Below are 25,722 nucleotides of genomic sequence, written 5' to 3'. Positions count from 1 at the left end.
GCCTCTTTGACCTTAGTACTAAAGAACATGCATCCTAGCTTAGAAGATATGCTATTTTTTTTTCTTTTTATGCTAATTCATTGGTCCATTTTTCATAGATGCCCAGAATCAGTATTCTAGTGATTTTTCCTCTTCTATTGCTCCCAAAACAGAATGGAAGAGAAAACAGATAAATGCTGGCTGCCGATAGATTGCAGTGTGTTTTGCGCCCCTAATTTTTTCTAAAACTGAGCAATGGAATGTAAACATTGACATTGGGGATTAAAATACAAAGAGAGACTACAATACACACATTCCATTCAACTTTAAAAGGTTCAAAATAAACAATATTAACAAGGATACAAATTTTGGTTGTAAGGGGTGGGTGGGGATGCTTCAGCTTCAAGCTGATAGATAGTCTATGTTTAAGACCTTCAATCAGAATCATGGTCTATGTTTAAGACCATCAATCATAATCAGAGTCTATGTTTAAGACCTTCAATAATACATCATTAAAACTGATTGTTACTACTATTCCATTGCGGATGGAGCCCAAAACTTCTATATTAATAACCACCACATCAGACTAGTGTCTGGTTATATTAAGATATATTGAGACTCCAGCAGTCATGTTGCAGCAGCTCCTGTATAATGCCACTTCCAGAATAGTGGCTGTGGAACAAAAGCCTCGACTATAAGGCTAGAACTAGAACTCGGTCAAAATATTTTACAGTTTACTTGATTCATGGCTCAAAGGAGACGCTTCAAGGAAAATGAAAGAACCCTTCCAATTGCTGTCAGCTGCTCATTCCATGCCTGCATCAGACCATATGCTTCCAGGACTTGGTTTTTTGTTGCAGACTAACAGCAATACAATGCTCCGCAGTTTCCCTGACCTGCAAAAGAAATTAATTTGAGTTGAAAAAACCTCACCAAAAGCTTCAATATAAATGCTTTTATTCACCATGAGAAAGCCAGAAAACCTTCATGTTTTCAGTTTGATTCTCTCACCTTGTCTTTTGATACTGCTCTGCAGTCGGATTCTTCCCTTCTTGGAGCAGCTCCCATGTATGAAGATGTGAATGGATATTGGTTTATGTGGGTGTACTTTGGTTTTGTGGATTACACTATTCACAGGATTACACTATTCAGAGGATTACACTATCCAAAACATGGGGACGCTATTACACGTAGTATTCGCCCCCACGAAGAACAGACTTGTCCTGGACACATAGTCCAAAACCATGAAGAAGAAGTTTTCAAAGCTTCCAGTTCCAGAAATGTAGATGAGTGTCAGTGTTTGACCCTAGCAAGCCATCAACACGGCTAAAATTTCATGTTATTTGGAAGATCTTTGAATTATTCGTAGGAGAATATCATTGGTGAGTGTAATAATGTGAGTTGGAGCCACATTCTTACAAGGCCTCTTTTGATGTTCTGCTAAAAATAAAAGTATTGCGGTTCATTGGCTACACTGGAGTGTTTCTCCAGTAGCTAATGCAAAATTACCTTGAAATGAGTAATTGGAAGGAGATTGTGTTCCTAATGACTTTGGTAGGTTGGAGTCAATGGAAGGAGATGGTGTTGTTTGTAGATAGGAGTAACAATCGAACTCTGTGAGAGAAAAGTCATAACCTCCAAATTGAGTTTGCGACTCCATGCTGGCAATGGAGTTATTGCCATGCATAACATCTCTCGGTTCTGTATGCATTGGTGACAGCAGTGGGTAATCCCGTAAAAGTATTGGATAACCGAGTGGTTCCAGATTTTCTCCTGGTTGAGTAAAAACCTGGATTAAAGAATCATAAACAAGCACGTGTTAAGTTTGGATATACATTTTGTGCTTCATATTTAGAATTGCTTATAAGAAAATGTTCAAAAGCATGCTCATTCTCACCTCTGGAATACTATCATCTGTAGCACTTCCAAAATAAGACGCAGTGTTGCTAACTGGTTCATGGTTATCATTGGTTGAAATATTATTCTTATTTGTAAGACAAGAATCGTTATCCCCCAATGGAGATTGCCCCCAACTGCATTCACCATTATTGACATCGGCATGTGGAACATTTCCCCACTTTGCTTTTGTGGGTGACTGCAGTGTGGAGAAGCAGTTATCCTGTTGCTCCTGCGGCTCCAGCTGAGCAAATACTTGCTGGATTAAGAATCACAAACAAGCAAGTTTTAGGTTTTGATATACTTCTTGTGCTCCATATTAACAAGTTCACATTAGAAATATTCAAAAAGCATGTTTGTTCTCACCTGCATCTCAAAATCAGAAAAAGCGCCTCCATCGCAGGTTGAAATATCATTCTCATCTATAAGACAAGAATCTTTCTGGGAATCTTTGCATTCACCAACACTGCCATTGGGAAACAGAAGATCTTGCAGCTCTTTGAATGCCAGATTTTCTTCTTGCTCTGCAGCTTGGTTTTCAAAATGAGAGGCAATGTAGCTATCAGGGTCAGCTTCATCACAGATTGAACTACCCTTATTCTTATGAAACTTATCAGGCTTAACACATTTATTGGAAGGAAACGGTGTTGGTTGTAGATAACCTCCAAATTGAGTTTGCGACTCCATGCCGGCAATGTAGTTATTGCCATGCATAACATCTCTCGGTTCTGTATGCATTGGTGACAGCAGTGGGGACTCCTGTAAAAGTGGATCAAAGAGTGGTTCCAGATTTTCTCCTGGTTGATTAACAACCTGGATAAAAGAATCATATACAAGCAAGTGTTAAGTTTGGATATACATTTTGTGCTCCATATTTAGAACTGCATATAACAAAATGTTCAAAAGCATGCTCATTCTCACCTCTCGAATACTATCATCTGAAGCACTTCCAAAATAAGATGCAGTGTTGCTAACTGGTTCATGGTTATCATTAGTTGAAATATTGTTCTTATTTGTAAGACAAGAATCGTCATTCCCCAACGGAGATTGCCCCCAACTGCATTCACCATTATTGACATCGGCATGCGGAATATTTCCCCGCTTTGCTTCTTTCGGTGACTGCAGTGTGGAAAAGCAGTAATCCTGTTGCGGATGTGGCTGAGTTGGATGTATGAGTGACTCCTGATTTTCACCTTGCTGAGGAAATAGTTGCTGGATTAAGAATCACAAACAAGTTCATATCAGAAATGTGCTCCACATTAACAAGTTCATATCAGAAATGTTCATATCAGAAATGTTCAAAAAGCAAGCTTGTTCTCACCTTTCGAAGCGCCTCAAAATCAGAAATATCATTAAGATCTTCCAGCTCTGCAATCATATGATCTGCTGCAGCTTTGTTTTCAAATTCAGAGGCAATGTAGCTATCATTAAGCATGCTCATTCTCACCTCTGGAATACTATCATCTGTAATCATATCATCTGCTGCAGCTTGGTAGCTATCAGGGTCAGCTTCATCACTTTTTGAACTACCCTTCTTCTTATGAGACTTATCAGGCTTAATCTTCAAGCGGCAGAGAACAAAGACCTCATTCTGCCTAGGCACTGAACCCAGTTCAGTTTCAGCGAGTTCATACTCGTGCATGATGTAGTTGGTCTTGGAAGAATTGGCCCCACGACCTTCGTAGAAGGTCAAAATCCTCTTATACCCAATGACAGCTTGGGAGTGTTGATCCTTGATTTTAAGGGGCGTGCCTGTGATCTTCCAATAGCCTTGCACTGTGGCCCTGTTGGAGCGTTTGCTTTTGGCGTACTTGTAATCGCGTCGGCTGAAGAAGTACCACTCCATCTCCTGGGTCTTCTGCATTGGGACCAACAGCGCTGCTACAATGCAATGTAAAAACAAAATATTCAAACCAACCACAAGATTATTATTCATAATTTGAGAGTTACCACCACATCATATTATGTTCCCTGTCAATACAATTAAGACAAATTCTAACAACTCGTTACAACACAATATTTGACAGTCTAACAACATAAAAACATAAAATTCAAAACACTTATAATAAAATATGGAAAAAAACAACTTTGGTCTCTATGTTTAACTCCGAAAACATATTTGGTTCCTACGTTTTATATTGTTTGCAACATTATGACAATTTATAGCACATAATTTTTCTCAAAATTAAAACTAATAACTTGTACGAGTTTACTAAAAAATGACAAAAACTCATGTATGTAACATTCAATTTAATTTTCGAACAAAAATTGAAAAATTTGAGTTTGTTAAAATTGTCCTTGTATTCCAAATAACATAAAACATAGGGATTAAATTTGAAGTTTTGAAACAGGGACGAAATCTGTTTTGGGGTACTATTACTAACACATGGACTAAAAACGTTTTTTCCCTAATAATAAAAAATTAGATCATATGAGAAATTAAAAGTAAGATGGAGTAATTACCACGCAAATCCCAAGGCTCGTGCTTGCAGCAAGGGATTTCAGGGAAGCGGGAAGCTTTGCCCTGCATCTTGTTCTTCAAAAAGTGGCTCAGCAGCTGCTCATCCTTGGGATTAAACCGGTATCCCACCATCTCCTCTGCTGCTGCTCTGTTGGTGCTGCTGCTGCTCATCTCTTCTTCTTCTTCTTCTTCTCAGTTCAATGTTTAGCGTGTGATCTGCGGAAGCAGAGGGGAGTTGTGTTTGTAATTTTGTAATTTTTGTACCCAAACTCACTCTCTTTTTCTTTTGTTTTTTATTTTTTATTTTTTCCCAAAAAGTCACTCACTCTCTTGACTTCACTTTGATCGCTGGTCGTGAACTTCCCAACGAGTTTACCTGAAGAACCAATGACATGGCTTGGATCACGTCACTGGGTCCCACACTCTCACTATTCTCCCTATCACGCGTTTGAGTTTTACTATATTCTCCTTTTCAAGAATCTAAATTCGTTGGAGTGTTTCTTTTCAGGAATCTATACCTCTTGTAAAAGTGGAGGTTTTAGTATTTTTGTATTCACAAGTCACAGCAATCGAGAGTATTCAGGAAGATTCTAGATTCTAGCTTCTGTTATGCATCAAAGCCTTCTTTACTGGGAAAAAAAATTCAGTCTATTAATTGATTTATGTTTTACGTAATTTAATATTCTGTTTTTTTGGTCCATGCGTAATTTAGTATTCATCATGAATTTCATTTGATGGATGTTGAGTTGTTGGCTGATGTTTCAAAGTAAAAATTGTATATAAAAGAGAAATGTAAAGTAAAAGTAAAACGACCAAAAGAAAATGAAAGTTATAGGATTTTAGATCTTAAGAAATCAAATTCTTGTTATATTATAAGTTATTTATAAGGGAAGTGGTGATCTTTTATGTATAATTAATGTTTAAAAAGCACCGTATAGTTTACAATGTGAAAAACTCACGTTTTATTTTAATTATTTCCTGACCACTTTAATGATGTAAAATAGAAATTTTGCCGATGTGAGTGTGTCTATTAGAGTTTCAAATTCTATTATAGGAAAAATTTTGTAACTAAGAAAATATTGGAGTTGTGTGGCTTAATACCAAGTCATGGATGTGAAAAGGAATCCCACATGAAAAAGTAGCACAACATATAAATTAGGAATACATATTAATAAAACTAAGGTTCTTAAGATAAAACCTATACCAAATCTTACCTTAATTGGAAGGTGGACCTAGGTGGTTAAATTAAAGACAACATGTTGCACACGTTATAGTCAGTGATGAAGCTAGAATTTTAGTATAGTGGGGGCATGATAAAAAAGAAATTATAAAATATTCATTACAAAACTTTCATTTATAATTAAAGTAAATTAAAGTCCATTTTATAGCTCTTAATGATAAATAAACTCACCTAAAAATTTGGAATGATGAATAGGTCCACTTTATAAAAATAAAGCTCACGTTATGTCTTATTCTGTGTTTTTTGCACCAAGCGCTCGGTGTGGGTTGTTGTTGTTGTTTTTTGTTTTTTTTTTTTTTAAAGAGCAAATTGTTACTGTCCGACAATGGCAATTTATAAGATGTTTTTTCAATTTAAATAGCTACTGTCGCACAATAACAGTGATTGTCATTGTCTGACAGTGGCAATTTCAGAGCATAAAGTGGCATTTTACCTTGCGCTGGATGGGTTGTACCGAATGTTCGGTGATGGTGTCGAGCACTCGACTCATTAAAGTAGACCGGCCAATCACTGTGTAAATTTTGTAAGTGGGCCGGCCGATCAAGATATTTTTCATTTTGGACTTAGAAAAAAAAAAAAAACCCTTATAATTATCTACGGTGAGTTCTCATATTTTGAAAGGGAAATGATTTTGTGCCCTAATCGCAAATCTAATTTATACACATCATTAGTTATTTGCTACATTAACTTATTCAGTTGCCACATCATTTTTTTCGTAAAAAACGTTATTACTCCTCCAAAATCCAATGGCCCTAATTCATTAATTTCTCTTTTAATTTCTTCTCACCAACCCCTCCAACCCCTCCTCCTACTTCATCTTTCAATTTCTTCAGTTCTTAATTTGTTTACTTTATATTTTCATCACAAACTTTTTTATTTTATCTGTCTATTTTAAACACAACTGCATTTGAAGAATAAGAAGGAAAAGAAGAAGGGTGTGAGGCAGGGAGGAATAAATGGTGGGGTGGGGGAATTGTCAATATTCATTCTCTTTCTTCGATTTCTCTAACCAAATTCTCTAATTTCATTAAAAAAAACTAAATTAATGAACATCAAATATTTGAATACAATGCGTGTATGACAATTATTTTCAAATAGGTAGTTTCCAGTGATACTTTATCGTACCACTTCATATTCATGACGTACTCTTGCATCAATGACCATGGTGCCTTTCTTCTTAAAAGAGGGAAGGATATTGTTTGATGAGGGGGAGGTGAGGGAACAGTGATGATGGGATGAAGGGTAGAGAAATGTTAATGGTGGGATAAAGGATATATGTAACGAAGAAAGAGACATGGTGGATCCGACAGGAAGGGGGAGCTAATTATTTATTTATTTATTATAATTTAAATACCATAAGAGTTATATAAATAGAAAATTAGGATTAAATACCAAATGTCAATAGTTTTTTAATAAAGCAACAAGACATTAATTTTTTTTAGTTTAGGTATTAACCTAGAGTAAAACATTTTGGATTAGGTCACAAATCAGTTTGTTATACAGTTGTGACTGTTGAACAGTTACAGTTGTAATTGTCGAACAGTCACAGTTGTGACTATTTAAAATTTATAAAAAATCCAAATTTTTAAGGGTTTCATGCTTTTGATTTAGGTTTGGGGATGAAATCCTATAACTCAAAGACTAAATATTAAATTTTAAGCCTTGCAAATATTGAAAAAACAAAAAATCAATAAAAAAGTTATGACTGTTAGACAGTCACAGTTCGATATAACCATATTTTTTAAAGTTGGTACTTAAACTGAAATTTAGTACCTAAAGTGAAATGACATAAATGTTTTAGTAGTTGAAATGAAAAAACATTATAATTTGGTACCTAAAGTCAATGAACCTTTATATAAAAGGTTAAAATGATGATCTTGGTCAAAAATGATGTGGCAAATAAATTATGACATGTATTTAATTTCGTGCAACCCATTTACCCAATAGCTTTTTATCAATTGCAGCTGCTATTGTTTTGATGTCTTAGCCTCTTTAACCTTAGTACTAAAGAAGATGCATCCTAGCTTAGAAGATATACTAATTTGTTTTTTTTTTTTTCTTAAACAGAATGAAAGAGGAAACAGATAAATGCTGGCTGCAGACCGATTGCGGTGTGTTTTGCGCCCATAACTTTTACTAAAACAGAGCAACGGAATGTAAACATTGACATTGTGGATTCAAATACAAAGAGAGACTACAATACACAAATTCCATTCTACTTTAAAAGGTTCAGAATAAACAATACTAACAAGAGAGATTACAATACAAAATGAGACTACAATACACGGATTCCATTCAACTTTAAAAGGTTCAAAATAAACAATATTAACAAGGATACAAATTTTGGTTGCAAGGGGTGGGTGGGGATGCTTCAGCTTCAAGCTGATAGATAGTCTATGTTTAAGACCTTCAATCATAATCATGGTCTATGTTTAAGACCATCAATCATAATCATGGTCTATGTTTAAGACCATCAATCATAATCATAGTCTATGTTTAAGACCTTCAATAATACATCATTAAAACTGAATGTTACTACTATTCCATTGCGGATGGAGCCCAAAACTTCTATATTAATAACCACCACATCAGACTAGTGTCTGGTTATATTAAGATATATTGAGACTCCAGCAGTCATGTTGCAGCAGCTCCTGTATAATGCCACTTCCAGAATAGTGGCTGTGGAACAAAAGCTTCGACTATAAGGCGAGAACTAGAACTCGGTCGAAATATTTTACAGTTTACTTGATTCATGGCTCAAAGGAGACGCTTCAAGGAAAATGAAAGAACCCTTCCAATTGCTGCCAGCTGCTCATTCCATGCCTGCATCAGACCATATGCTTCTAGGACTTGGTTTTTTGTTGCAGACTAACAGCAATACAATGCTCCGCAGTTTCCCTGACCTGCAAAAGAAATCAATTTGAGTTGAAAAAACCTCACCAAAAGCTTCAATATAAATGCTTTTATTCACCATGAGAAATCCAGAAAACCTTCATGTTTTCAGTTTGATTCTCTCACCTTGTCTTGTGATACTGCTCTGCAGTCGGATTCTTCCCTTCTTGGAGCAGCTCCCATGTGTGAAGATGTGGATGGATATTGGTTTACGTGGGTGTACTTTGATTTTGTGGATTACACTATTCAGAGGATTACATTATTAGGAGGATTACACTATCCGGAGGATTACACTATTTAGAGACAAGTGGAAATGAGGAATGAATATTGGTAGTTCTGTTGACAGAGGAATTACCATCTCCAAAGAACTGCTTATGAGAAAAGACGTCTTTATTATGTCTGGACTCATTGCATTTGGAGAAGGGTAGTAGTGTTCAGGATGGTATTTGAACTATTTGCATTTGCTGGTGTTTCTTTGAAGCAAGAAGTTCAACTAACGAGCTTGAAGTTTCCAAAAGATGGCGATGCTGTTACACACAGCAATCGCCCAGAAAAAAAAAAAAAGAAAAAAAAAAAGGAAGAACAGACTTGTCCTGGACACACAGTCCAAAAACATCAAGAAGAAGTTTTCAAAGCTTCCAGTTCCAGAAATGTAGATGAGTGTCAGTGTTTGACCCTAGCAAACCATCAACACAGCTAAAATTTCATGTTATTTGGAAGATCTTTGAACTATTTGTAAGAGAATATCATTGGTGAGTGTAATAATGTGAGTTGGAGCCACATTCTTACAAGGCCTCTTTTGATATTCTCCTAAAATAGAAGTTTTGTGGTTCATTAGCTACACTGGAGTGTTCCTCCAGTAGCTAATGCAGAATAACCTTGAAAGGAGTAGTTGGAAGGAGGTTGTGTTCCTAATGACTTTGGTAGGTGGGAGTCAATGGAAGGAGACGGTGTTGTTTGAAGATAATAATCGAACTCTGTGAGAGAAAATTCATAATCTCCTACTTGAGTTTGCGACTCAATGCCGGCAATGCAGTTATTGCCATGCAAAACATCTCTCGGTTCTGTATGCATTGGTGACAGCAGTGGGTAATCCTGTTGCTCCTGTGGCTGAGTCGGATTTAAGAGTGGCTCCAGCTGAGCAAATACTTGCTGGATTAAGAATCACAAACAAGCAAGTTTTAGGTTTTGATATACTTCTTGTGCTCCATAGTAACAAGTTCATATCAGAAATGTTCAAAAAGCATGTTAATTTGTTCTCACCTGTATCTCAAAATCAGAAAAAGCGCCTCCATCGCCAGTTGAAATATCATTCTCATCTATAGGACAAGAATCTTTCGGGGAATCTTTGCATTCATCAACATTGCCATTACGAAACAGAAGATCTTGCAGCTCTTTGAATGCCAGATTTTCTTCTTGCCCTGCAATCATATCATCTGCTTCATCACTTTTTGAACTAACCTTCTTCTTATGAGACTTATCAGGGTTAATCTTCAAGCGGCAGAGAACAAAGTCCCCATTCTGCCTAGGCATAGAACCCAGTTCAGTTTCGGCGAGATCATACTCGTGCATGATGTAGTTGGTCTTGGAAGAATTAGGCGCACGACCTTCGTAGAAGGTCAAAATCCTCTTATTCCCAATGACATCATTGAAGAGTTCAGCCTTGATTCCACGGGGCTTGCCTGTGAGCTTCCAGTAGCCTTTCACCGTGGCCCTGTTGGAGCGGTTGCTGTTGGCGTACTTGTAATCGCGTGGGCTGAAGAAGAACCACTCCATATCATGGTTTGGGGCCAACAGCGCTGCCACAATGTAACGCAGCAACACAATACTCAACAATATAACAAGATGATATATTCACAATTTGAGAAATAATGTTACCACTACATCATATTACGTTCTCAACCTGTCAATATCCAATTAAGCAAATTTTAACAATTCGGTTAAAACAGAATATTTGATAATTTAACAACATAAAAACATAAAATTCAAAACACTAATAATAAAATATGAAAAAAAAAATAACAATTTTGATCCATATGTTTTATCCGAAAACATATTTGGTCTACGGGATTTTAAAACTCTGCATTTAGTCTTTGTGTTATATATTGTTTGCAATTTTAGAACATTTTATAAGACATGAAAAAAAATTTCAAATGAAAACCAATAACTTGTATAAACGCACGAATTTTACTAAAAATGACAAAAACTCATGTAACATTTAATTTGATTTTGAAACAAAAATTGAAAATTTGAGTTTTGTTCAAATTTTTCTCATACTGCAAGTAACATAAAATATCAAATATGGAGTTTTGAAACCACGTAAACCAAATATGTTTTAACATAGAGACTAAAAAGTAAAAACGTTTTTTTTTTTTCCTTAATAATACGATCAAATGAGAAGCGAGAATTAAAAGTAAGGTGGAGTAATTACCAGGCAAATCACAAGGCTCATGCTTGTATACATCGATTTCAGGGATGTGGGAATCTTTGCCCTGCATCTTGTTTTTCAAATAGTGGCTCAGCAGCTCCTCATCCGTGGGATGAAACCGGTATCCCACAGGCACATACACCGAATCTGCTTCTGCTGTGTTGGTGATGGTGCTGCTGCTGCTGCTCATCATCCCTTCTTCTTCTTCGTAACTCTGAGTGGACGATTCTCTGTTCAATGTTTAGGGTGTGATCTGCAGAAGCTGGAGTTGCATTTATACCCAAACTCACTCTCTCTCTTGACTTCACTTTGACCGCTGGTCCTGACCTTCTCAACCAAGTTTATCTGACCCAATACATGGCTTGCATCATATCAGTGGCTCCCACCCTCTTACTTTCCTGAGAAGAACCTCTCTCTCTCCCTCTCTCTCTCTCTCTCTCTAAATCGGATAACACGTGTCTTTGTAACAGGATAGGTAAGTTATTCTTTACTTTCCTCCTCTATCACGCTATGAGTTTTACTATTTTCTCCTTTTATGGAATCTATTTCTCCTGTAAAAGTGGAGGTTTTAGTATTTTTGTTCTCACAACAATCGATTGTCTTTAGGAAGATTCTAGATTTTTGTACTCACAAGTCACAACAATCGAGTCTTCAGGAAGATTCTAGATTCTAGCTTATGTTATGCTTTATCAAAGACCACTTTGTAGTATTGTACAATCGTTCAGAATGATCTTACAAGTTACAATACATTAATTTATGGAAAAAAAAAATAATTAATGTAAATTTATAATTATTGGATAGTTTAGTTGGAAGGATTGTAGTTTTTTTTTTTTTTTTGAATTTTTTTATGAATGTTGACAAATGTTTTCAAAATAAAAATTGTCTATAAAAGAACTGCTTATAAGGAGTGTATGTTGCTTCTTCATAAGAGTAATTGACTGGCCCAAATAATTAGTTTGATGTATAAAAGTTGACCCAAGACGCCCTCAGTTACCAAAATAATAAAATAATTGTATTTAAATTTTTTTACACTTTACCCATTTAAACTTTGCACCTATTTATACTTTACCACCTAAAAAATATTATGACAATGTATCATCTGAATTCGATTTATTTTGCAATGTACCACCTGAGCATGAACGTTCGTTAAAAATAGTCACGTGTCGTGCACGTGCCCCCCTTTACAGGGGTTGAATTTGTCATTTATGCCGGCTTTTTTTACATTTTATCTATCTGAACTTTGTACTCGTTTGCACTTTACCACCTAAAAAATAATATTGTGATAATGTATCACTTGAATTAAATTTTTTTTGTAATGTACCACCTGAACCTGTTTTCGCCGAAACGTCTATTAAAAGAAGGCATGTGTCGTGCACATGCCCCATTTACATGGGTTCAATTCGTCAAGGCACCAGTTTTGGCGCCTACCCCTCCCCAACGCACCAGATTTGACTAATAAGTCCCATATGAAGGTGATCGATTATGTTTATGTACATGCCAAAAATGGTGCATTGGGCATAAAATGACGAATTCAACCGCTGTAAAAAGGGGTACACGACACGTGACTTTTCTATAATATATATTTGATATTGAGGTTAGGCTAACCTTTCAGTTTTTTTTTTTTTTTTTCCCTTATTGGTGGCAGACCTAGGCTAATCAAGCTAGTGATAGAATAATTAGCCAACAAATTGCATCTCGATGAAGTTTAAGGTATCATAAACATGGTGGTGGTACACCATCATCTCAAACATTAAGAAAAAGAGAAAATTACAGATTTAGTCCAGTTATTTTATACCTAGTTCAATTTTGGTCCACAATCTTTTTTAAGTTCTGTTTTGGTCCACTAAATGTTCCACTTGTTTAGTAAAGGTCCATATTTGTTTTCTCAAATTTGGCATGCTTTTTATCCTATCAAATCTCACCCAAATTCAGCGAACATATACTTGTTTTAAAGCTATGTATTTCTTCTTTACAACCATATAAAAATCATTCAAATTGGAGTTCTAAAACTCAAGATAATTGACCCCAAAGTAGGATACCCGAAACTGCCAATTTTTCAAACTTCACCAAATCTCAATTCTTTTAGATTATAATACTCCAAATTTGTTTTTATGACTAAGAAATGATGAAATATAACTTATAGTTCAATTATAATTGAAGAAAACACAACCCAAAGGATTTAAAGTCACAAATCTGGACCTTTACTGAACAAATGAAACAATTAGTGGACCAAAACAGAACTTAAAAAAGATTATGGACCAAAATTGAACTAGGTATAAAATAAGTGGACCAAATCTGTAATTTTCTCTTAAGAAAAATATAATCAGTTAAAGGTATTATGAACATATATCTTCTTTTTTTCTTCTGAGAAATATAATGACTGATATCCAAGCATACACAACATCACAAAAAACATAGAGTAAGCCACACAGTAAAAGTTTTGAAAAAAAAAAAATCATATATTCAACTGAAGCAAATGGCAAAACCCCAGCCTCCACATGAACTCTAAAAATATGCATAATGGCAAAACCCTATTCATAAAATTTAATAATGTTGCAGCAAAAATATCAAACAGGCAAAATACACAACATATTAGCCAACAAATTTCAAATGATGAAGTTGGTGTCGACATGAAGAGTTTGGACCACATTTGCAAAGCAGAACTACATAGCAAGTCTATACACTGTCAAAATTTGACATATGGTTGAATACATGTGCAGAAGGAACCAGAGCTGTGGTAGCTTTTAGCTTTTATTCTTATAATGTTACACAATTGCTGACAGAAAAAGACCCTCCAATCATTTTAAAGAACTAGTTGCAAACTTGTATGAACTGACAAATGGACTTCCATCAACAATTTTGAATTAATGTAGAGTTTAAAGTTTAAAAGCAAAATGTATTAAAGGTATATTATTAAATGCCCACACACCTGCACCAACAACCAGCCAAACCACATCCATTACGCGAAAAGAATCAGAATATCTTTATATAGTCACTAACAAACAAATCCCGCATTAAAACACTAATCCCATAAAATCTAACAAAAAATCGACATTCCCATCATTTACAAAAGCTCAAATTAAAAATTCAAGTTGATGTAACCCAAAAAAATCGACACCATTCCATCTAAAAAAAATCAGCCTTTGCACTGTATAAGATTCGATTTGTAATGAAATCGTAGACAAAACTTTTGGATGAGCAAAAAAACCTATTTTCAATGGTTAAATGCGTTATTTTTTAGCATTTAAAACAAAAACTCGATTTTTTTAATTTTTGGAGAATTACAGTTTGATTCACAAAGCGGGGAAAGTGGTGGGCCATGTAAGAGTAGATGCCACGTGTTGTCATGGAATGGGTGGGAAATTATTTTTAGGTCAAACCCACATTTGCCCATATCGTTAATGTCACGTCATTAAAAATGCCAAATGCCACGTGAACTACGTCGAGCGTGACACTTAACGTTTCTTTTGACGAAATCCTTAATGGATGAACCATTCCATATGTTTTTTGTTAATTAATAGAAAAATTTAAAATGTTTTATAATTCATAGATCAACTTGAAATTACTTTATAGTTAATGGATGTAAATAAACTTGAGCCTTAAAAATATATGCCGACAGTTTTTGACAAACAATAATGATTTAAGATCTACTTTCCCAACTCCAGCACCTTTGTGTGACTAAAAGCTTTACCACATGAGCACTGAAACAGGCTGCTTAGAATTTCTTGCAAAGGCAGTAGCCATGTGAGTATGAGTGCTGTAAAATGTGATGTTGTAAACACGTAAGATGTTTGTCGGTGTTATGAAATTAAATTGTGCATAGTTGAATCTGTCCATTCCGTTTTGCTAGCATCTTAATATTTATCAGCTTTCAGTTTTTCTTTTGCCTTTTAACCTCAAGCGGACGGTAAAGGGAAGGGGGTAGAGCCTAAGGCAAACCCATGGCCACTTCGTGAATCGTCCGCCATAGCTGCTAATGTTTTGATGTCTTAGCCTCTTTAACCTTAATACTAAAGAAGATGCATCCTACCTCAGAAGATATGCTAATTTGTTTTTTTTTTTTTTCTTAAAAAAGATATGCTAATTCATTGGTCCATTATCCCTAAATGCCCAGAATCAGTATTCTAAATTTCTAGTGATTTTTCCTCCTCTATTGCTCCCTAAACAGAATGAGAGAGGAAACAGATAAATGCTGGCTGGCGGCTGCTGACAGATTGCAGTGTGTTTTGCGCCCATAATTTTTTCTAAAACTGAGCAATGGAATGTAAACATTGACATTGTGGATTCAAATACAAAGAGAGACTACAATACACAAATTCCATTCAATTTTAAAAGGTTCAAAATAAACAATATTAACAAGAGAGACTACAATACACAAATTCCTTTCAACTTTAAAATGTTCAAAATAAACAAATATTAACAAGAGAGACTACAATACACAAATTACATTCAACTTTAAAAGGTTCTAAATAAACAATATTAACAAGGATACAAATTTTGGTTGCAAGGGGTGGGTGGGGATGCTTCAGCTTCAAGCTGATAGATAGTCTATGTTTAAGACCTTCAATCATAATCATGGTCTATGTTTAAGACCATCAATCATAATCAGAGTCTATGTTTAAGACCTTCAATCATACATCATTAAAACTGATTGTTACTACTATTCCATTATGGATGGAGCCCAAAACTTCTATGATAATAACCACGACATCAGACTAGTGTCTGGTTATATTAAGATATATCGAGACTCCAGCAGTCATGTTGCAGCAGCTCCTGTATAATGCCACTTCCAGAATAGTGGCTGTGGAACAAAAGCCTTGACTATAAGGCTAGAACTAGAACTTGGTCGAAATATTTTACCCATTACTTGATTTATGGCTCAAAGGAGATGCTTCAAGGAAAATGGAAGAACCCTTCCAATTGCTGCCAGCTGCTCATTCCATGCCTGTACAAAACCATATGCTTCCAGGACTTGGTTTTTTGTTGCAGACTAACAGCAATACAATGCTCCACAGCTTCCCTGACCTCCAAAAGAAATCAATTTGAGTTTAGTAAACCTCACCAAAAGCTTCAATATAAAAGCTTTTATTCACCATGAGAAAGCCAGAAAACCTTCATGTTTTCAGCTTGATTCTCTCACCTTGTCTTGTGATTCTGCTCAGCAGTCGGACTCTTCCCTCCTTCTTGGAGCAGCTCCCATGTGTGAAGATGTGAATGGATATTGGTTTATGTGGGTGTTCTTTGGTTTTGTGGATTACACTATTCAGAGGATTACACTATTCGGAGGATTACACTATCCAGAGACAATTGGATATGAGGAATGAATATTAGTAGTTCTGTTGACGGAGGATTCACCATCTCCAAAGAACTGCTTAAGAGAAAAGACATCTTTATTATGTCTGGACTCATTGCATTTGGAGAAGGATAGTGTTCAGGATGGTATTTGAACTATTTGCATTTGCTGGTGTTTCTTTGAACCAAGAAGTTCAACTAACAAGCATGAAGTTTCCAAAACATGGGGATGCTGTTACACACTGCAATCGCCCAGATAAAAAGAAAAAGAAAAAAGAAGGAAGAACAGACTTGTCCTGGACACATAGTCCAAATCCATGAAGAAAAAGTTTTCTGCAGATGAGTGTAAAAAAAAAAAAAGGAAGAACAGACTTGTCCTGGACACAGTGTCCAAGACCATGAAGAAGAAGTTTTCAATGCTTCCAGTTCCAGAAATGTAGATGAGTGTCAGTGTTTGACCCTAGCAAACCATCAACACAGCAAAAATTTCATGTTACTTGGAAGATCTTTGAATTATTTGTAGAAGAATATCATTGGTGAGTGTAATAATGTGAGTTGGAGCCACATTCTTACAAGGCCTCTTTTGATATTCTCCTAAAAATAAAAGTATTGCGGTTCATTGGCTACGCTGGAGTGTTTCTCCAGTAGCTAATGCAAAATTACCTTGAAAGGAGTAATTGAAAGGAGATTGTGTTACTAATAACTTTGGTAGGTTGGAGTCAATGGAAGGAAATTGTGTTTTTAACTTTGTTTGGTTGGAGTAATAGCACTGGCCATCAATAAATACGAACTCTGTGAGAGAAAAGTCATCATCTCCAACTTGAGATTGCAACTCATTGCTGGCAATGTTGTTATTGCCACACAAACCATCTCCCGGTTCTGTGTGCACTGGTGGTGGGGAGGAGCAGTAATCCTGTTGCTCCTTTGGCAGAGTCGGATGTAAGAGTGGCTCCAGCTGAGCACATTTTTGCTGGATTAAGAATCACAAACAAGCAAGCTTTAGGTTTTGATATACTTCTTGTGCTCCATATTAACAAGTTCATATCAGAAATGTTCAAAAAGCATGTTTGTTCTCACCTGTATCTCAAACTCAGAAAAAGCGCATCCATCGGTGGTTGAAATATCATTCTCATCTATAAGACAAGTATCTTTCTGGGACTCTTTGCATTCACCAACATTGCCATTGGGAAGCAGAGGGTCTTCCAGCTCTTTGTCTTGCTCTGCAATATCATCTCCTGCAGGTTGGTTTTCAAAATTAGAGGCAATGTTGCTATCAGGGTCAGCTTCATCACAGATTGAACTATCCTTCTTCTTAGCAGAAGGATCAGACTTAATCTTCAAGCGGCAGAGAACAAAGTCCCAATTCTGCTTAGGCTTAAAACCCAGTTCAGTTTCCGCGATATCATACTCATGCATGACGCAGTTGGTCTTGTGAGAATTACGCCCATGACCTTCATAGAAGGTCAAAATCCTCTTATAACCAATGACATCTTGGGAGTGTCGATCCTTGATTCCACGGGGCTTGCCTTGTATCTTCCAGTGGCCTTGCACTGTGGCCCTGTTGGAGCGTTTGCTTTTGGCGTACTTGTAATCGCGTCGGCTGAAGAAGAACAACTCCATATCATGGTTTGGGACCAACAGCGCTGCCACAATGCAATGCAGCAACACAATACTCAACAACATAACAATATTATATATTCATAATTTGGGGTATAATGTTACCACTTCATCATATTATTCTCAACCTGTCAATATCCAATCAAGTAAATTTTAACAACTCGTTAAAACACAATATTTGACAGTCTAACAATATAAGAACATAAAATTCAAAACACTACTAATAAAATATGAAAAAAAAAAATTTAAATAATTTTGGTCCATGTGTTCTATCCCCAAAATATATTTGTTCCATATGATTTCAAAACTCCACATTTGATATTTGTGTTTTATATTGTTTGTAATTTTAAACAATTATATAACACATGAAAATTTTTCACAAATTAAAACTAATAACTTTTATAAACTCGCGAATTTTATTCAAAAGTAACAAAAACTCAATATATGTAACCTTCAATTTGATTTCCAAACAAAAATTGAAAGTTTGAGTTTGTTAAAAATGTCCAAATTCCAAATATGGAGTTTTGAGTTTGAGTTTATAATTATAGATTAAAATTGAGATCAAATGAGAAGCGAGAAATTAAAAGTAAGATGGAGGAATTACCAAGCAAATCCCAAGGCTCGTAGTTGCAGCAATGGATTTCAGGGAAGCGGGAATCTTTGCCCTGCATCTTGTTCTTCAAATAGTGGCTGAGCAGCTGCTCATCCGTGGGATTAAACCGTAATCCCACCAGCTCCTCTGCTGCGGCTGTGTTGGTGGTGGTGGTGGTGCTGCTGCTGCTCATCTCTTCTTCTTGGATTATCAATTTATCAGTCAGTGTTTAGCTTGTGATCTGCAGAAGCAGAGTGGGGTTGTATTTATAGGCAAACTCACTCACTCACTCTCCTGACTTCACTTTGATCGCTCGTCCAACAAGTTTACCTGAACCAATAACATGGCTTGCAGTCACGATCGCTGGTCCCACACTCCCACTTTTCTTCCCTATCACGCGTTTGAGTTTTACTATTTTCTCCTTTTAAGGAATCTATACCTCTTCTAAGTGAAGGTTTTAGTATTTTTGTACTCACGACAATCGAGAGTATTCAGGAAGATTCTAGATTCTAGCTTGTGTTTTGCAGTTATGCATCAAAGCCTTACATTGTGCAATCGTTCCAGAATGATCTTACAATACATTTTCTTACTGGAAAAAAAAAATTCAGTCTGTTAATTAATTTATGTTTTACGTAATTTAATATTCTTGTCTTTTTGGTCCATGCGTAATTTAGTATTCATCATGAATTTTATTTGATGGATGTTGACTAAGTAAAAATTTCTAACAGTAAAACTTATATTTGACAAAAAAAAAAGTGAAAGTTATAGGATTTTAGATTTTAAGAAAATAAAATTATTGTTATATTCTAAGGAAAGTGGTGATGTTTTATTTACCTATAATTAATGTTGAAAAAGCCCATCATATAGTTTCAATGTAGAAATTTCACGATTTAACATATTTCTTTCCTTACCATTTTTATGATGTAAAATAGATATTTAATTTGCCTTGATTTTATATAGGCTAAAAGTGCCTTTTATTGACTCATGTAACACTATAACATAAAAATTTGCTATTTCTAAAATTTGTCATTTTAATGGATGATGCAAATAGTTAGAGCAAATATTATTTTAGATGGCTGCTATTTGCACACCTTTTAAAAAAAAAAAAAAAAAAACCCAAGAGAAAAGACCATCTTGCCGCTCTTTAATTTCCTCTCTTTCTCCTTTCCTCACGCACACACCCCATCCCCCCTACACACACACCCCATCCCCATTTTTTTTTTTTCTTCTTCTTCTTCTTCTTCCCCCACCCCCACTTGCACCATTTCTTCTTCTTCTCCCCACCCCCTGCACCATTTCTCTTCTTCTTCCCCCCACCCCCACCTGCACCTTTCTCTTCTTCTTTCCCCCACCCCGACCACCTCCCCCTAAGCCCTCCCCTCCTCTCCAGCTCCTCTGTCCCTACCGCCTCCCCCCGAGCCAGCCCCTCCTCTTACTCTCCTTCCCTTTCTCTTTTCGCCCCGCAGACAGCCAAAATCTTAAAAAAAAAAAATTGCAGGGGCTAGACAAACAGAAAGGGAGAGAGCAGAGGGGGAAGAAGAGAGAGAGAGAGACAAGGGGAGATAGGAGAGAGGGGCGGAGAGGGGGTGGGGTGGTCGCGGGCAGTGGTGGGCTTCGACGGTGGTGGGTTGCTCGGCGTGGTCGGAATGGGGTGTTTGTTTGTTTGTTTGTTTTTTTTTTTCTTTTGTTTAGGAGGGGTGTGCAAAAAGAAAAATAAATAGGGTATAAAGTCTTTTGCTAAGGTTTTTTTTTTAGGAGGGGTGTGCAAAAAGAAAAAAAAAAGTGTGCAAATAGCAGCTCTCTTATTTTATTGATTTAGTAAAGACCAAAGTTCACTTTTGGTCCCTGTAGTTTGAGCTAAGTTCCACTTTGATCTATGTAGTTTCAATTGTTATAATTTTGGTCCTGTCGTTTACAAATCGTTGCAATTTAAGGACAAGTTAGTGATTTGTTATGATTTTGGTCATGTATTTTACAAACCATTTCGATTTTGGTCATGTACAAACCGTTAGCGATTCAATGACTAATTTAACGAATTAATAAACAAAAATCCTAATATGCCTTTGAATTACAATAATTTGTAAACTACATAACCAAAATCAGAACAATTAAAACTACATGGATGAAAGTGAAATCTAACTTAAACTACATGACTAAAAATGAACTTTGACATTTAGTAAAAGTTACTTTGTTGGAATTGATGAAATAATAAAGATGTTTGATGTTTTTATTGGTTGAATAGTAAGTTGGCCGTAATTTGCTCTTGGGTCAAATATACTATGATTTTTTCTTGGATCAAATTTGACCATGAGTTTGTATTATCCATGGGAAGCCCAAAATGTGACATAACACTATAACTAAAGTTTGCTTCATCATTTTTCCATCATTTGCCCCTACAGCACAACAATAACTTCAGTTCAGTTGGTGTGTGGCTTCTTTTACAATAAGCAAGTGCTGTTTGCTTAATGAAGGTGCATTTCATTGTCATTTCGAAACTTTTACCGGTTATGTCTCACATTGAGTTTTCTACCATCGATTTTATTTTTTAATACAATTATATGGTGTATTGGTGTGTCTTACCACGTATCATTGTATCATATCTCTGTAACTATGGTTGGCTGACTATAGTTGAAAATCAATTCTTTTTTCTGCAGTTGAATAACTCAGCGAGCTATGAGCAAATGCGTAGCAGTCTGCTTCAGTACTCATGTGGTAAATTTTCTAGTCACACAAAGATAAGGGTGCTGGAGTTGAGATCGCAAGTTGTTCTTGCTAGTCAAAATATCTGTGTATTAAAAGGCAGCATATTTTAACTCTAATTCAAAATTACTATTATTATTTCCTGCAAAGGCAGTAGCAGTGCGAGTTGTAAGCATGTTAGATGTTTGTTAGTGCGAAATAGAATTGTGCAGTCTTATTCGTATGTGCTTAGCATTGTAATATTTATTCATTTTCCAGTTTTCTTTTAGTAGCCATGACATATTCAAATGCCCAAAATCAGTATTCAAGTGATTTTTCCCCTTCTATTGCTTATGGCAATGGCTTTGAAAATTGACATTGCACAGATAAATGCTGACAGATTGCACAGTGTTTTCATCCATTATTTTTTTCTTCAAACTAAGCAATGGCATGTAAACTTTGACATTGTGGGAACAAATACAAAGAGAGAAAATAATACACAAATTCCATTCAATATAAAAGTTCCGATTTAAAAAATATTTACAAGGATACAATTGATAAAAAACAAAAAACAAAACAAAATTACAATGATACAATTTTTGGTTCTAGGGGTGGGGTGATTCAAGTTAAAGGTGATAGATATGTTTAAGACCTTCAATGAAAACATACATTCATAAAATGATAAAACTATGCACAATCATACATGTTTTTCACTATTGTTTAGTTAATATATAATATTATATATTGAGACTCCAATAGCCTGTAGCAGCAGCTCCTGTATAATGCCACCTCCAGAATAGTGAATGCAGAACAAGAGCATTGCCTATTAGGCTAGAACTAGAACTCGGTAGAACTATTATAGCCATGGGGGACATATTTTACGGCTTAAAGGAGATGCTTCCAGGAAAATGAGAGATCCCTCCCAATTGCTGCCAACAACAATGCAATGCTCTGTAGCTTCCTTGACCTGCAAACAGAAATCAAATTGAGTTGAGTGCAAAATAGCAAAAGAGCTTCAATATAGGATCTTTTCATTACTGTGAGAAAACCAGAAAGGTTTCTCTTCATGTTTTCAGGTTGATTCTCTCACCTTGTCCAATGATACTGCTCTGCAGTCGAATTCTTCTCTTCTTGAAGCACCTCCCATGTGTGAAGACATGAATGGATATTGGTAAATAATGAGGGTTGTGTATGGTCTTTTATTTATAGGATATACTAAGTGAAGAAAAATGATTTGAGAAATGAATATCGGTAGTTATGATGATAGAGGAAGCATCATCTCAAAAGAACTACTTATAAGGAGTGTATGTTGCTTCTTCATAGGAGCAATAATACAATAATCGTATCTAAGAACTTCGTGGGAAGAGTCAATATCTCCAAATTGGAGATTGCAACTCATTGCATTCAATATACTTATTGCCATGCAAAACCTCTGCCAGGTTCAGTGTCCGTCTGCAACGTGTAATCCTGTGGCTGAAGCGGTTGAAAGAGTGATTCTAGATTTTCTTCTGGTTGAGGATTTACCTGGATTAAGAATCATAAACAAGAAAGCGTTGAAGTTTAGATCTACTTTTGTTCCGTATTAACAAGTTCATAAAAGAAAATGGCTAATGAGATGCTCATTCTAACCTCTGAAATCCAATAATTTGTAGCTTGATTTCCAAAAATAAGTGCAGTGCTGCTAACTGGTTCATTTTCATCATTGGTTGAAATATTATTCTTATTTGTAAGATAAGAATCACTATTACCAAATCGAAATTGCCAGTTACTGCATTCATCTTGACAAACATTTGCAAGTGGAACATTTCCAAGTGGAACATTTCCCAGATTTGTGTATATTGGTGACTGCAGTGTGGAGGAGCAGTACATCTGTGACTGCAGTGTGGAGTAGTAATCCTGTGACTGATGTGGCTGAGTTGGAAGTAAGAGCGAACCCATATTGTTTTCAGGATGAGCAAATAGCTGCATGATTAACAATCACAAAAAAGAATGTGTTAAGTTTTGATATACTTATTGTATCCATATTAAGAAGTTCATATCAGGTATAAACAGTTTATTCTCACCTCTAGTATCATATCATCTACAGCTTGATTTTCAAGTGAAGATTTCCACTCATTGTATTCATCATTACAAGCATTAGCATGCAGAACATCTCCCTGCTTTGTGTAAATTAGTGACTGCTGTATGGCTTGCTGATAATAGAGTGAAACCAAATTTTCTTTTGGCTGAGCAAATAGCTGGTTTAAGAATTACAAGCAAACAAACAAGCATTAAGTTTTCATATGCTTCTTGTGACCTATACTAAGAAGTTCATATCAGAAATGTTTAAAAAACATGTGTATTCTCACCTCCATCATCATAGTATTGGCAACTTGATTTTCGAAATCAAACTCGGTGTAGCTACTAGGAGCTTCACCTTCATCACAGGGTGAAATATCATTCCTATCGGTAAGAGAGGAACCATTATCTCCAAATGGTAATTGCAATTCATTGCAACAATCACTATTGCCATTGGCTTGCAGAACATCTCCCAGCTCTATTGGTGACTGCAGTGTGGAGGAACTGTACTCCTGTGGCTGCAGCGGATGAAAGAGTGATTCCCTATTTTCTTGTGGCTGAGTATATAACAAGATTAAGAATTATAAAAGCAAGCAAGCGCTAAAAGTTTGGATATCCTTCTTGCGCTCCACATTAAGAAAAATGTTCAAAGACAAAAGCATGCTCATTCTCACCACTGGAGTCATGTCACCAGCAGCTTGACTTTCAGAATTAGACACAATAGGGCTGCCTGGTTCAACTTCAGGGCAGATTGAACTATCCTTCTTATCTGATTTATACTTCAAGCGGTAGAGTAAAATGTCCATCTGTTTTAGTTGGAGAACAATAGAGGGTGAGCTTATGGTGTAGAAGCAGGAATATCTATTATATAACTACCTGAAATTGCAATTCTTAGCAGAGCACACATATCAAACACATCAATTCATGTATGGCAAACACAACCTGCTTGTTCATCAACCTGTTTGTGCATTAATTCTGTATTTAAAACTCCACCACTATGTTATGCACCAAATTTTAATCCAATACACAAAACATTGATGCTGCATGGTCCACACACAACCCAAAACAACAACTTTGTTAAACAAGGAAACCCATTACCCATAAAAGAGAATGAATGAAAATTGTATATATGAAATTTGTAAATAATCAAGTAATAGCATATTAAAAAAAAAAAAAAAAAGCTTGAAGAAGACATGTATCAATGAAAGAGAAAACAAGAAATCCATAACAAATTGCAGTGAAACAAGGTCTGAATAACACATATGAATGAAAGAGAATGACCTTGGCCTGCTTGGTTTTAGTATCAATAAGATAGTACTCGTGTTTAACCCAGTTGGTCTTCTTAGGCTTGGGAGAACGAGAGGCACGACCTTCGTAGAAGGTCAAGGTCCTCTTCTTCCCCATGACAGCTTTGGAACGCCGTCTCTTGATTGCACGTTCCTTGCCTGTGATTTTCCAGAAGCCTTTTTGGGTGGTCCTGTTGGAGCGAGTGCTGTTGGTGTACTTGTAGTCCATTCGGCTGAAGAAGAACCACTCCATGTCTGGAGTCTCTGTCTCAGTGTCTGCGACCAAGAGCGCTGCAAATGCAATATGCAACACAAAACAAGTTGTTGAAAGTTGAAACCAACCACAACCAACACTTGAATGGAGCAAATATTCAAAGACAAGAATAGATAGATTACCAGGCAAATCACTAGGTTCGTTCTTGCAGACATCGATTTCTGGGATGTGGGAATCCATGCCCTGCAGCTTGTTCCTCAGGTAGTGGTCCACCAGCTCCTCCTCCGTGGGGTGGAATCTGAAACCCACCGGCACTGACACCGGTCCTGCTGCTGCGCCTGATGTGTTGTTGTTTGACATATCATATGGTCTCCTTCTCTGAACCAATTTGCTTCATCAGCACCAAGAGCGAGGTTGTATTTGTAATTACACTCGCTCACTCACGCCACTCACTCAGGTCTTGAACTTCGTAAACAAGTTTGCGCCACACTGTTTAGGTTGACGTCATATAAGAGGACCCCACCCACTCCGTAGACGCGTGTTTCTTTAATTTTTGTCGCTTTTAGTCACCCCTCCTGCAAGTTTTGTCTTTGTTTGAAACCCAAAAAAAAAAAAAAAAAGATATGTAAAGGTCTCAATCTGTTTGATGAGTAAAGTTTCAGGCTGTTATAGGTCCTTTTCTAACCTTTTTTTTTTTTTCTTGGTTCGAAATTTTGGTCCTTTTCTGAGTTTACTTTCATTGAAGTTATAGAAGTCTTTTTCTTTCTTTGAATTCCACATCACATGGGTATTTTTTTTGAATTTTTTAAGTGGTTTGACTATTTTTCTACATTGAAACAAATGAGTTCTCCAAGGTTTACCCAAGGGTTTAAATTTCGAAGTTTTCGGCAAAATTTCGTCGAAAATTTCGTTTTTTAGGGGTTCTGAAATTTTAACACGGATTCGACTAAATTTCAAAAAATTTCGGCGAAATATTCGAAATTTCGAATGCCCCAACAGCCAAATTTTTTTAATTTCAGAGAAATTTCGCTTAAATTTCGTCGAAATTTCACTCACAACCCAGAAATCCAGCCGCCTCAAGAGGGGCG

The 25,722-nt window shown here is 36.1% G+C and overlaps 4 protein-coding genes, 1 long non-coding RNA gene and 1 pseudogene across 10 annotated transcripts in view; all 6 read right to left on the bottom strand.

The window, feature by feature from the left end:
- Positions 1-262: 262 nt before the first annotated feature.
- Positions 263-4,661, bottom strand: LOC147290333 (uncharacterized). Of its 4 annotated transcripts, none has more exons than XM_086236235.1 (8): positions 4,339-4,661; positions 3,197-3,756; positions 2,797-3,087; positions 2,538-2,688; positions 2,242-2,405; positions 1,877-2,134; positions 991-1,768; positions 263-875 (listed from the first exon to the last, which is right to left on the bottom strand). In XM_086236235.1, the coding sequence occupies exons 1-7, from the start codon at positions 4,505-4,507 to the stop codon at positions 1,442-1,444; spliced, it is 1,920 nt and encodes a 639-aa protein (XP_086092361.1). In that variant the 5' UTR covers positions 4,508-4,661; the 3' UTR covers positions 263-875; positions 991-1,441. The 4 variants fall into 4 exon arrangements, with proteins under 4 accessions (XP_086092361.1, XP_086092362.1, XP_086092359.1 ...); XM_086236236.1 differs by having other exon boundaries at positions 2,242-2,399; XM_086236233.1 differs by having other exon boundaries at positions 2,242-2,688.
- A 3,185-nt stretch (positions 4,662-7,846) lies between these two features.
- On the bottom strand, positions 7,847-9,908 carry LOC147290332 (uncharacterized). Its single transcript, XR_015121128.1, has 3 exons — positions 9,732-9,908; positions 8,595-9,620; positions 7,847-8,479 (listed from the first exon to the last, which is right to left on the bottom strand). It is a non-coding gene; the product is annotated as an uncharacterized LOC147290332 (long non-coding RNA).
- On the bottom strand, positions 9,909-11,122 carry LOC147290331 (NAC domain-containing protein 71 pseudogene; annotated as a pseudogene). The gene is made up of 2 exons (XR_015121090.1): positions 10,900-11,122; positions 9,909-10,267 (listed from the first exon to the last, which is right to left on the bottom strand). The product of XR_015121090.1 is annotated as an NAC domain-containing protein 71 pseudogene (transcript).
- A 4,205-nt stretch (positions 11,123-15,327) lies between these two features.
- On the bottom strand, positions 15,328-18,478 carry LOC147290330 (uncharacterized). Of its 2 annotated transcripts, XR_015121127.1 has the most exons (4): positions 18,410-18,478; positions 17,266-17,831; positions 16,037-17,158; positions 15,328-15,916 (listed from the first exon to the last, which is right to left on the bottom strand). XR_015121127.1 is itself a non-coding variant. In XM_086236242.1 (3 exons), exons 1-3 carry the CDS (start codon positions 18,474-18,476, stop codon positions 16,805-16,807), a joined length of 987 nt encoding a protein of 328 aa, XP_086092368.1. In that variant the 5' UTR covers positions 18,477-18,478; the 3' UTR covers positions 15,941-16,804. The 2 variants fall into 2 exon arrangements, 1 of the variants encoding a protein (XP_086092368.1); XM_086236242.1 differs by lacking the exon at positions 15,328-15,916 and having other exon boundaries at positions 15,941-17,158.
- The window catches only part of LOC147290328 (uncharacterized), a 15,291-nt gene continuing 5,816 nt past the window's right edge, over positions 16,248-25,722 (bottom strand). The window contains exon 5 of the transcript XR_015121126.1: positions 16,248-16,264. The gene's annotated coding sequence lies outside the window, so the exon portion shown is untranslated. The remainder of the gene's footprint in view (positions 16,265-25,722) is intronic.
- On the bottom strand, positions 21,614-24,975 carry LOC147290329 (uncharacterized). The gene is made up of 8 exons (XM_086236239.1): positions 24,817-24,975; positions 24,416-24,711; positions 23,809-23,940; positions 23,425-23,652; positions 23,140-23,313; positions 22,706-23,038; positions 22,167-22,600; positions 21,614-22,043 (listed from the first exon to the last, which is right to left on the bottom strand). Exons 1-7 carry the CDS (start codon positions 24,872-24,874, stop codon positions 22,490-22,492), a joined length of 1,332 nt encoding a protein of 443 aa, XP_086092365.1. The 5' UTR covers positions 24,875-24,975; the 3' UTR covers positions 21,614-22,043; positions 22,167-22,489.

This window comes from Dryas octopetala, chromosome 3 (assembly GCF_963921425.1).
Source record: "Dryas octopetala chromosome 3, drDryOcto1.1, whole genome shotgun sequence".
Classification (NCBI taxonomy): Eukaryota; Viridiplantae; Streptophyta; class Magnoliopsida; order Rosales; family Rosaceae; genus Dryas; species Dryas octopetala.
The sequence above is the reverse complement of the archived record's forward strand: the minus strand, read 5'-3'. Positions and strand labels throughout refer to the sequence as shown.

What these genes read in the sequence shown, in the direction of transcription:
- LOC147290329 (XM_086236239.1), bottom strand. Translation starts at nt 24,874, where the DNA reads ATGGATTCCCACATCCCAGAAATCGATGTCTGCAAGAACGAACCTAGT. An exon ending in CTAAAACCAAGCAGGCCAAG is followed by an intron (nt 23,941 to 24,415) that starts GTCATTCTCTTT and finishes CAACTAAAACAG; the next exon opens with ATGGACATTTTACTCTACCG. An exon ending in CCAATACTATGATGATGGAG is followed by an intron (nt 23,314 to 23,424) that starts GTGAGAATACAC and finishes TTCTTAAACCAG; the next exon opens with CTATTTGCTCAGCCAAAAGA.
- LOC147290330 (XM_086236242.1), bottom strand. Translation starts at nt 18,476, where the DNA reads ATGCAGGGCAAAGATTCCCGCTTCCCTGAAATCCATTGCTGCAACTAC. An exon ending in CGAGCCTTGGGATTTGCTTG is followed by an intron (nt 17,832 to 18,409) that starts GTAATTCCTCCA and finishes GCATTGTGGCAG; the next exon opens with CGCTGTTGGTCCCAAACCAT. An exon ending in TTTCTGAGTTTGAGATACAG is followed by an intron (nt 17,159 to 17,265) that starts GTGAGAACAAAC and finishes TTCTTAATCCAG; the next exon opens with CAAAAATGTGCTCAGCTGGA.
- LOC147290333 (XM_086236233.1), bottom strand. Translation starts at nt 4,507, where the DNA reads ATGAGCAGCAGCAGCACCAACAGAGCAGCAGCAGAGGAGATGGTGGGA. An exon ending in ATTTTGAGGCGCTTCGAAAG is followed by an intron (nt 3,088 to 3,196) that starts GTGAGAACAAGC and finishes TTCTTAATCCAG; the next exon opens with CAACTATTTCCTCAGCAAGG. An exon ending in TTTCTGATTTTGAGATGCAG is followed by an intron (nt 2,135 to 2,241) that starts GTGAGAACAAAC and finishes TTCTTAATCCAG; the next exon opens with CAAGTATTTGCTCAGCTGGA.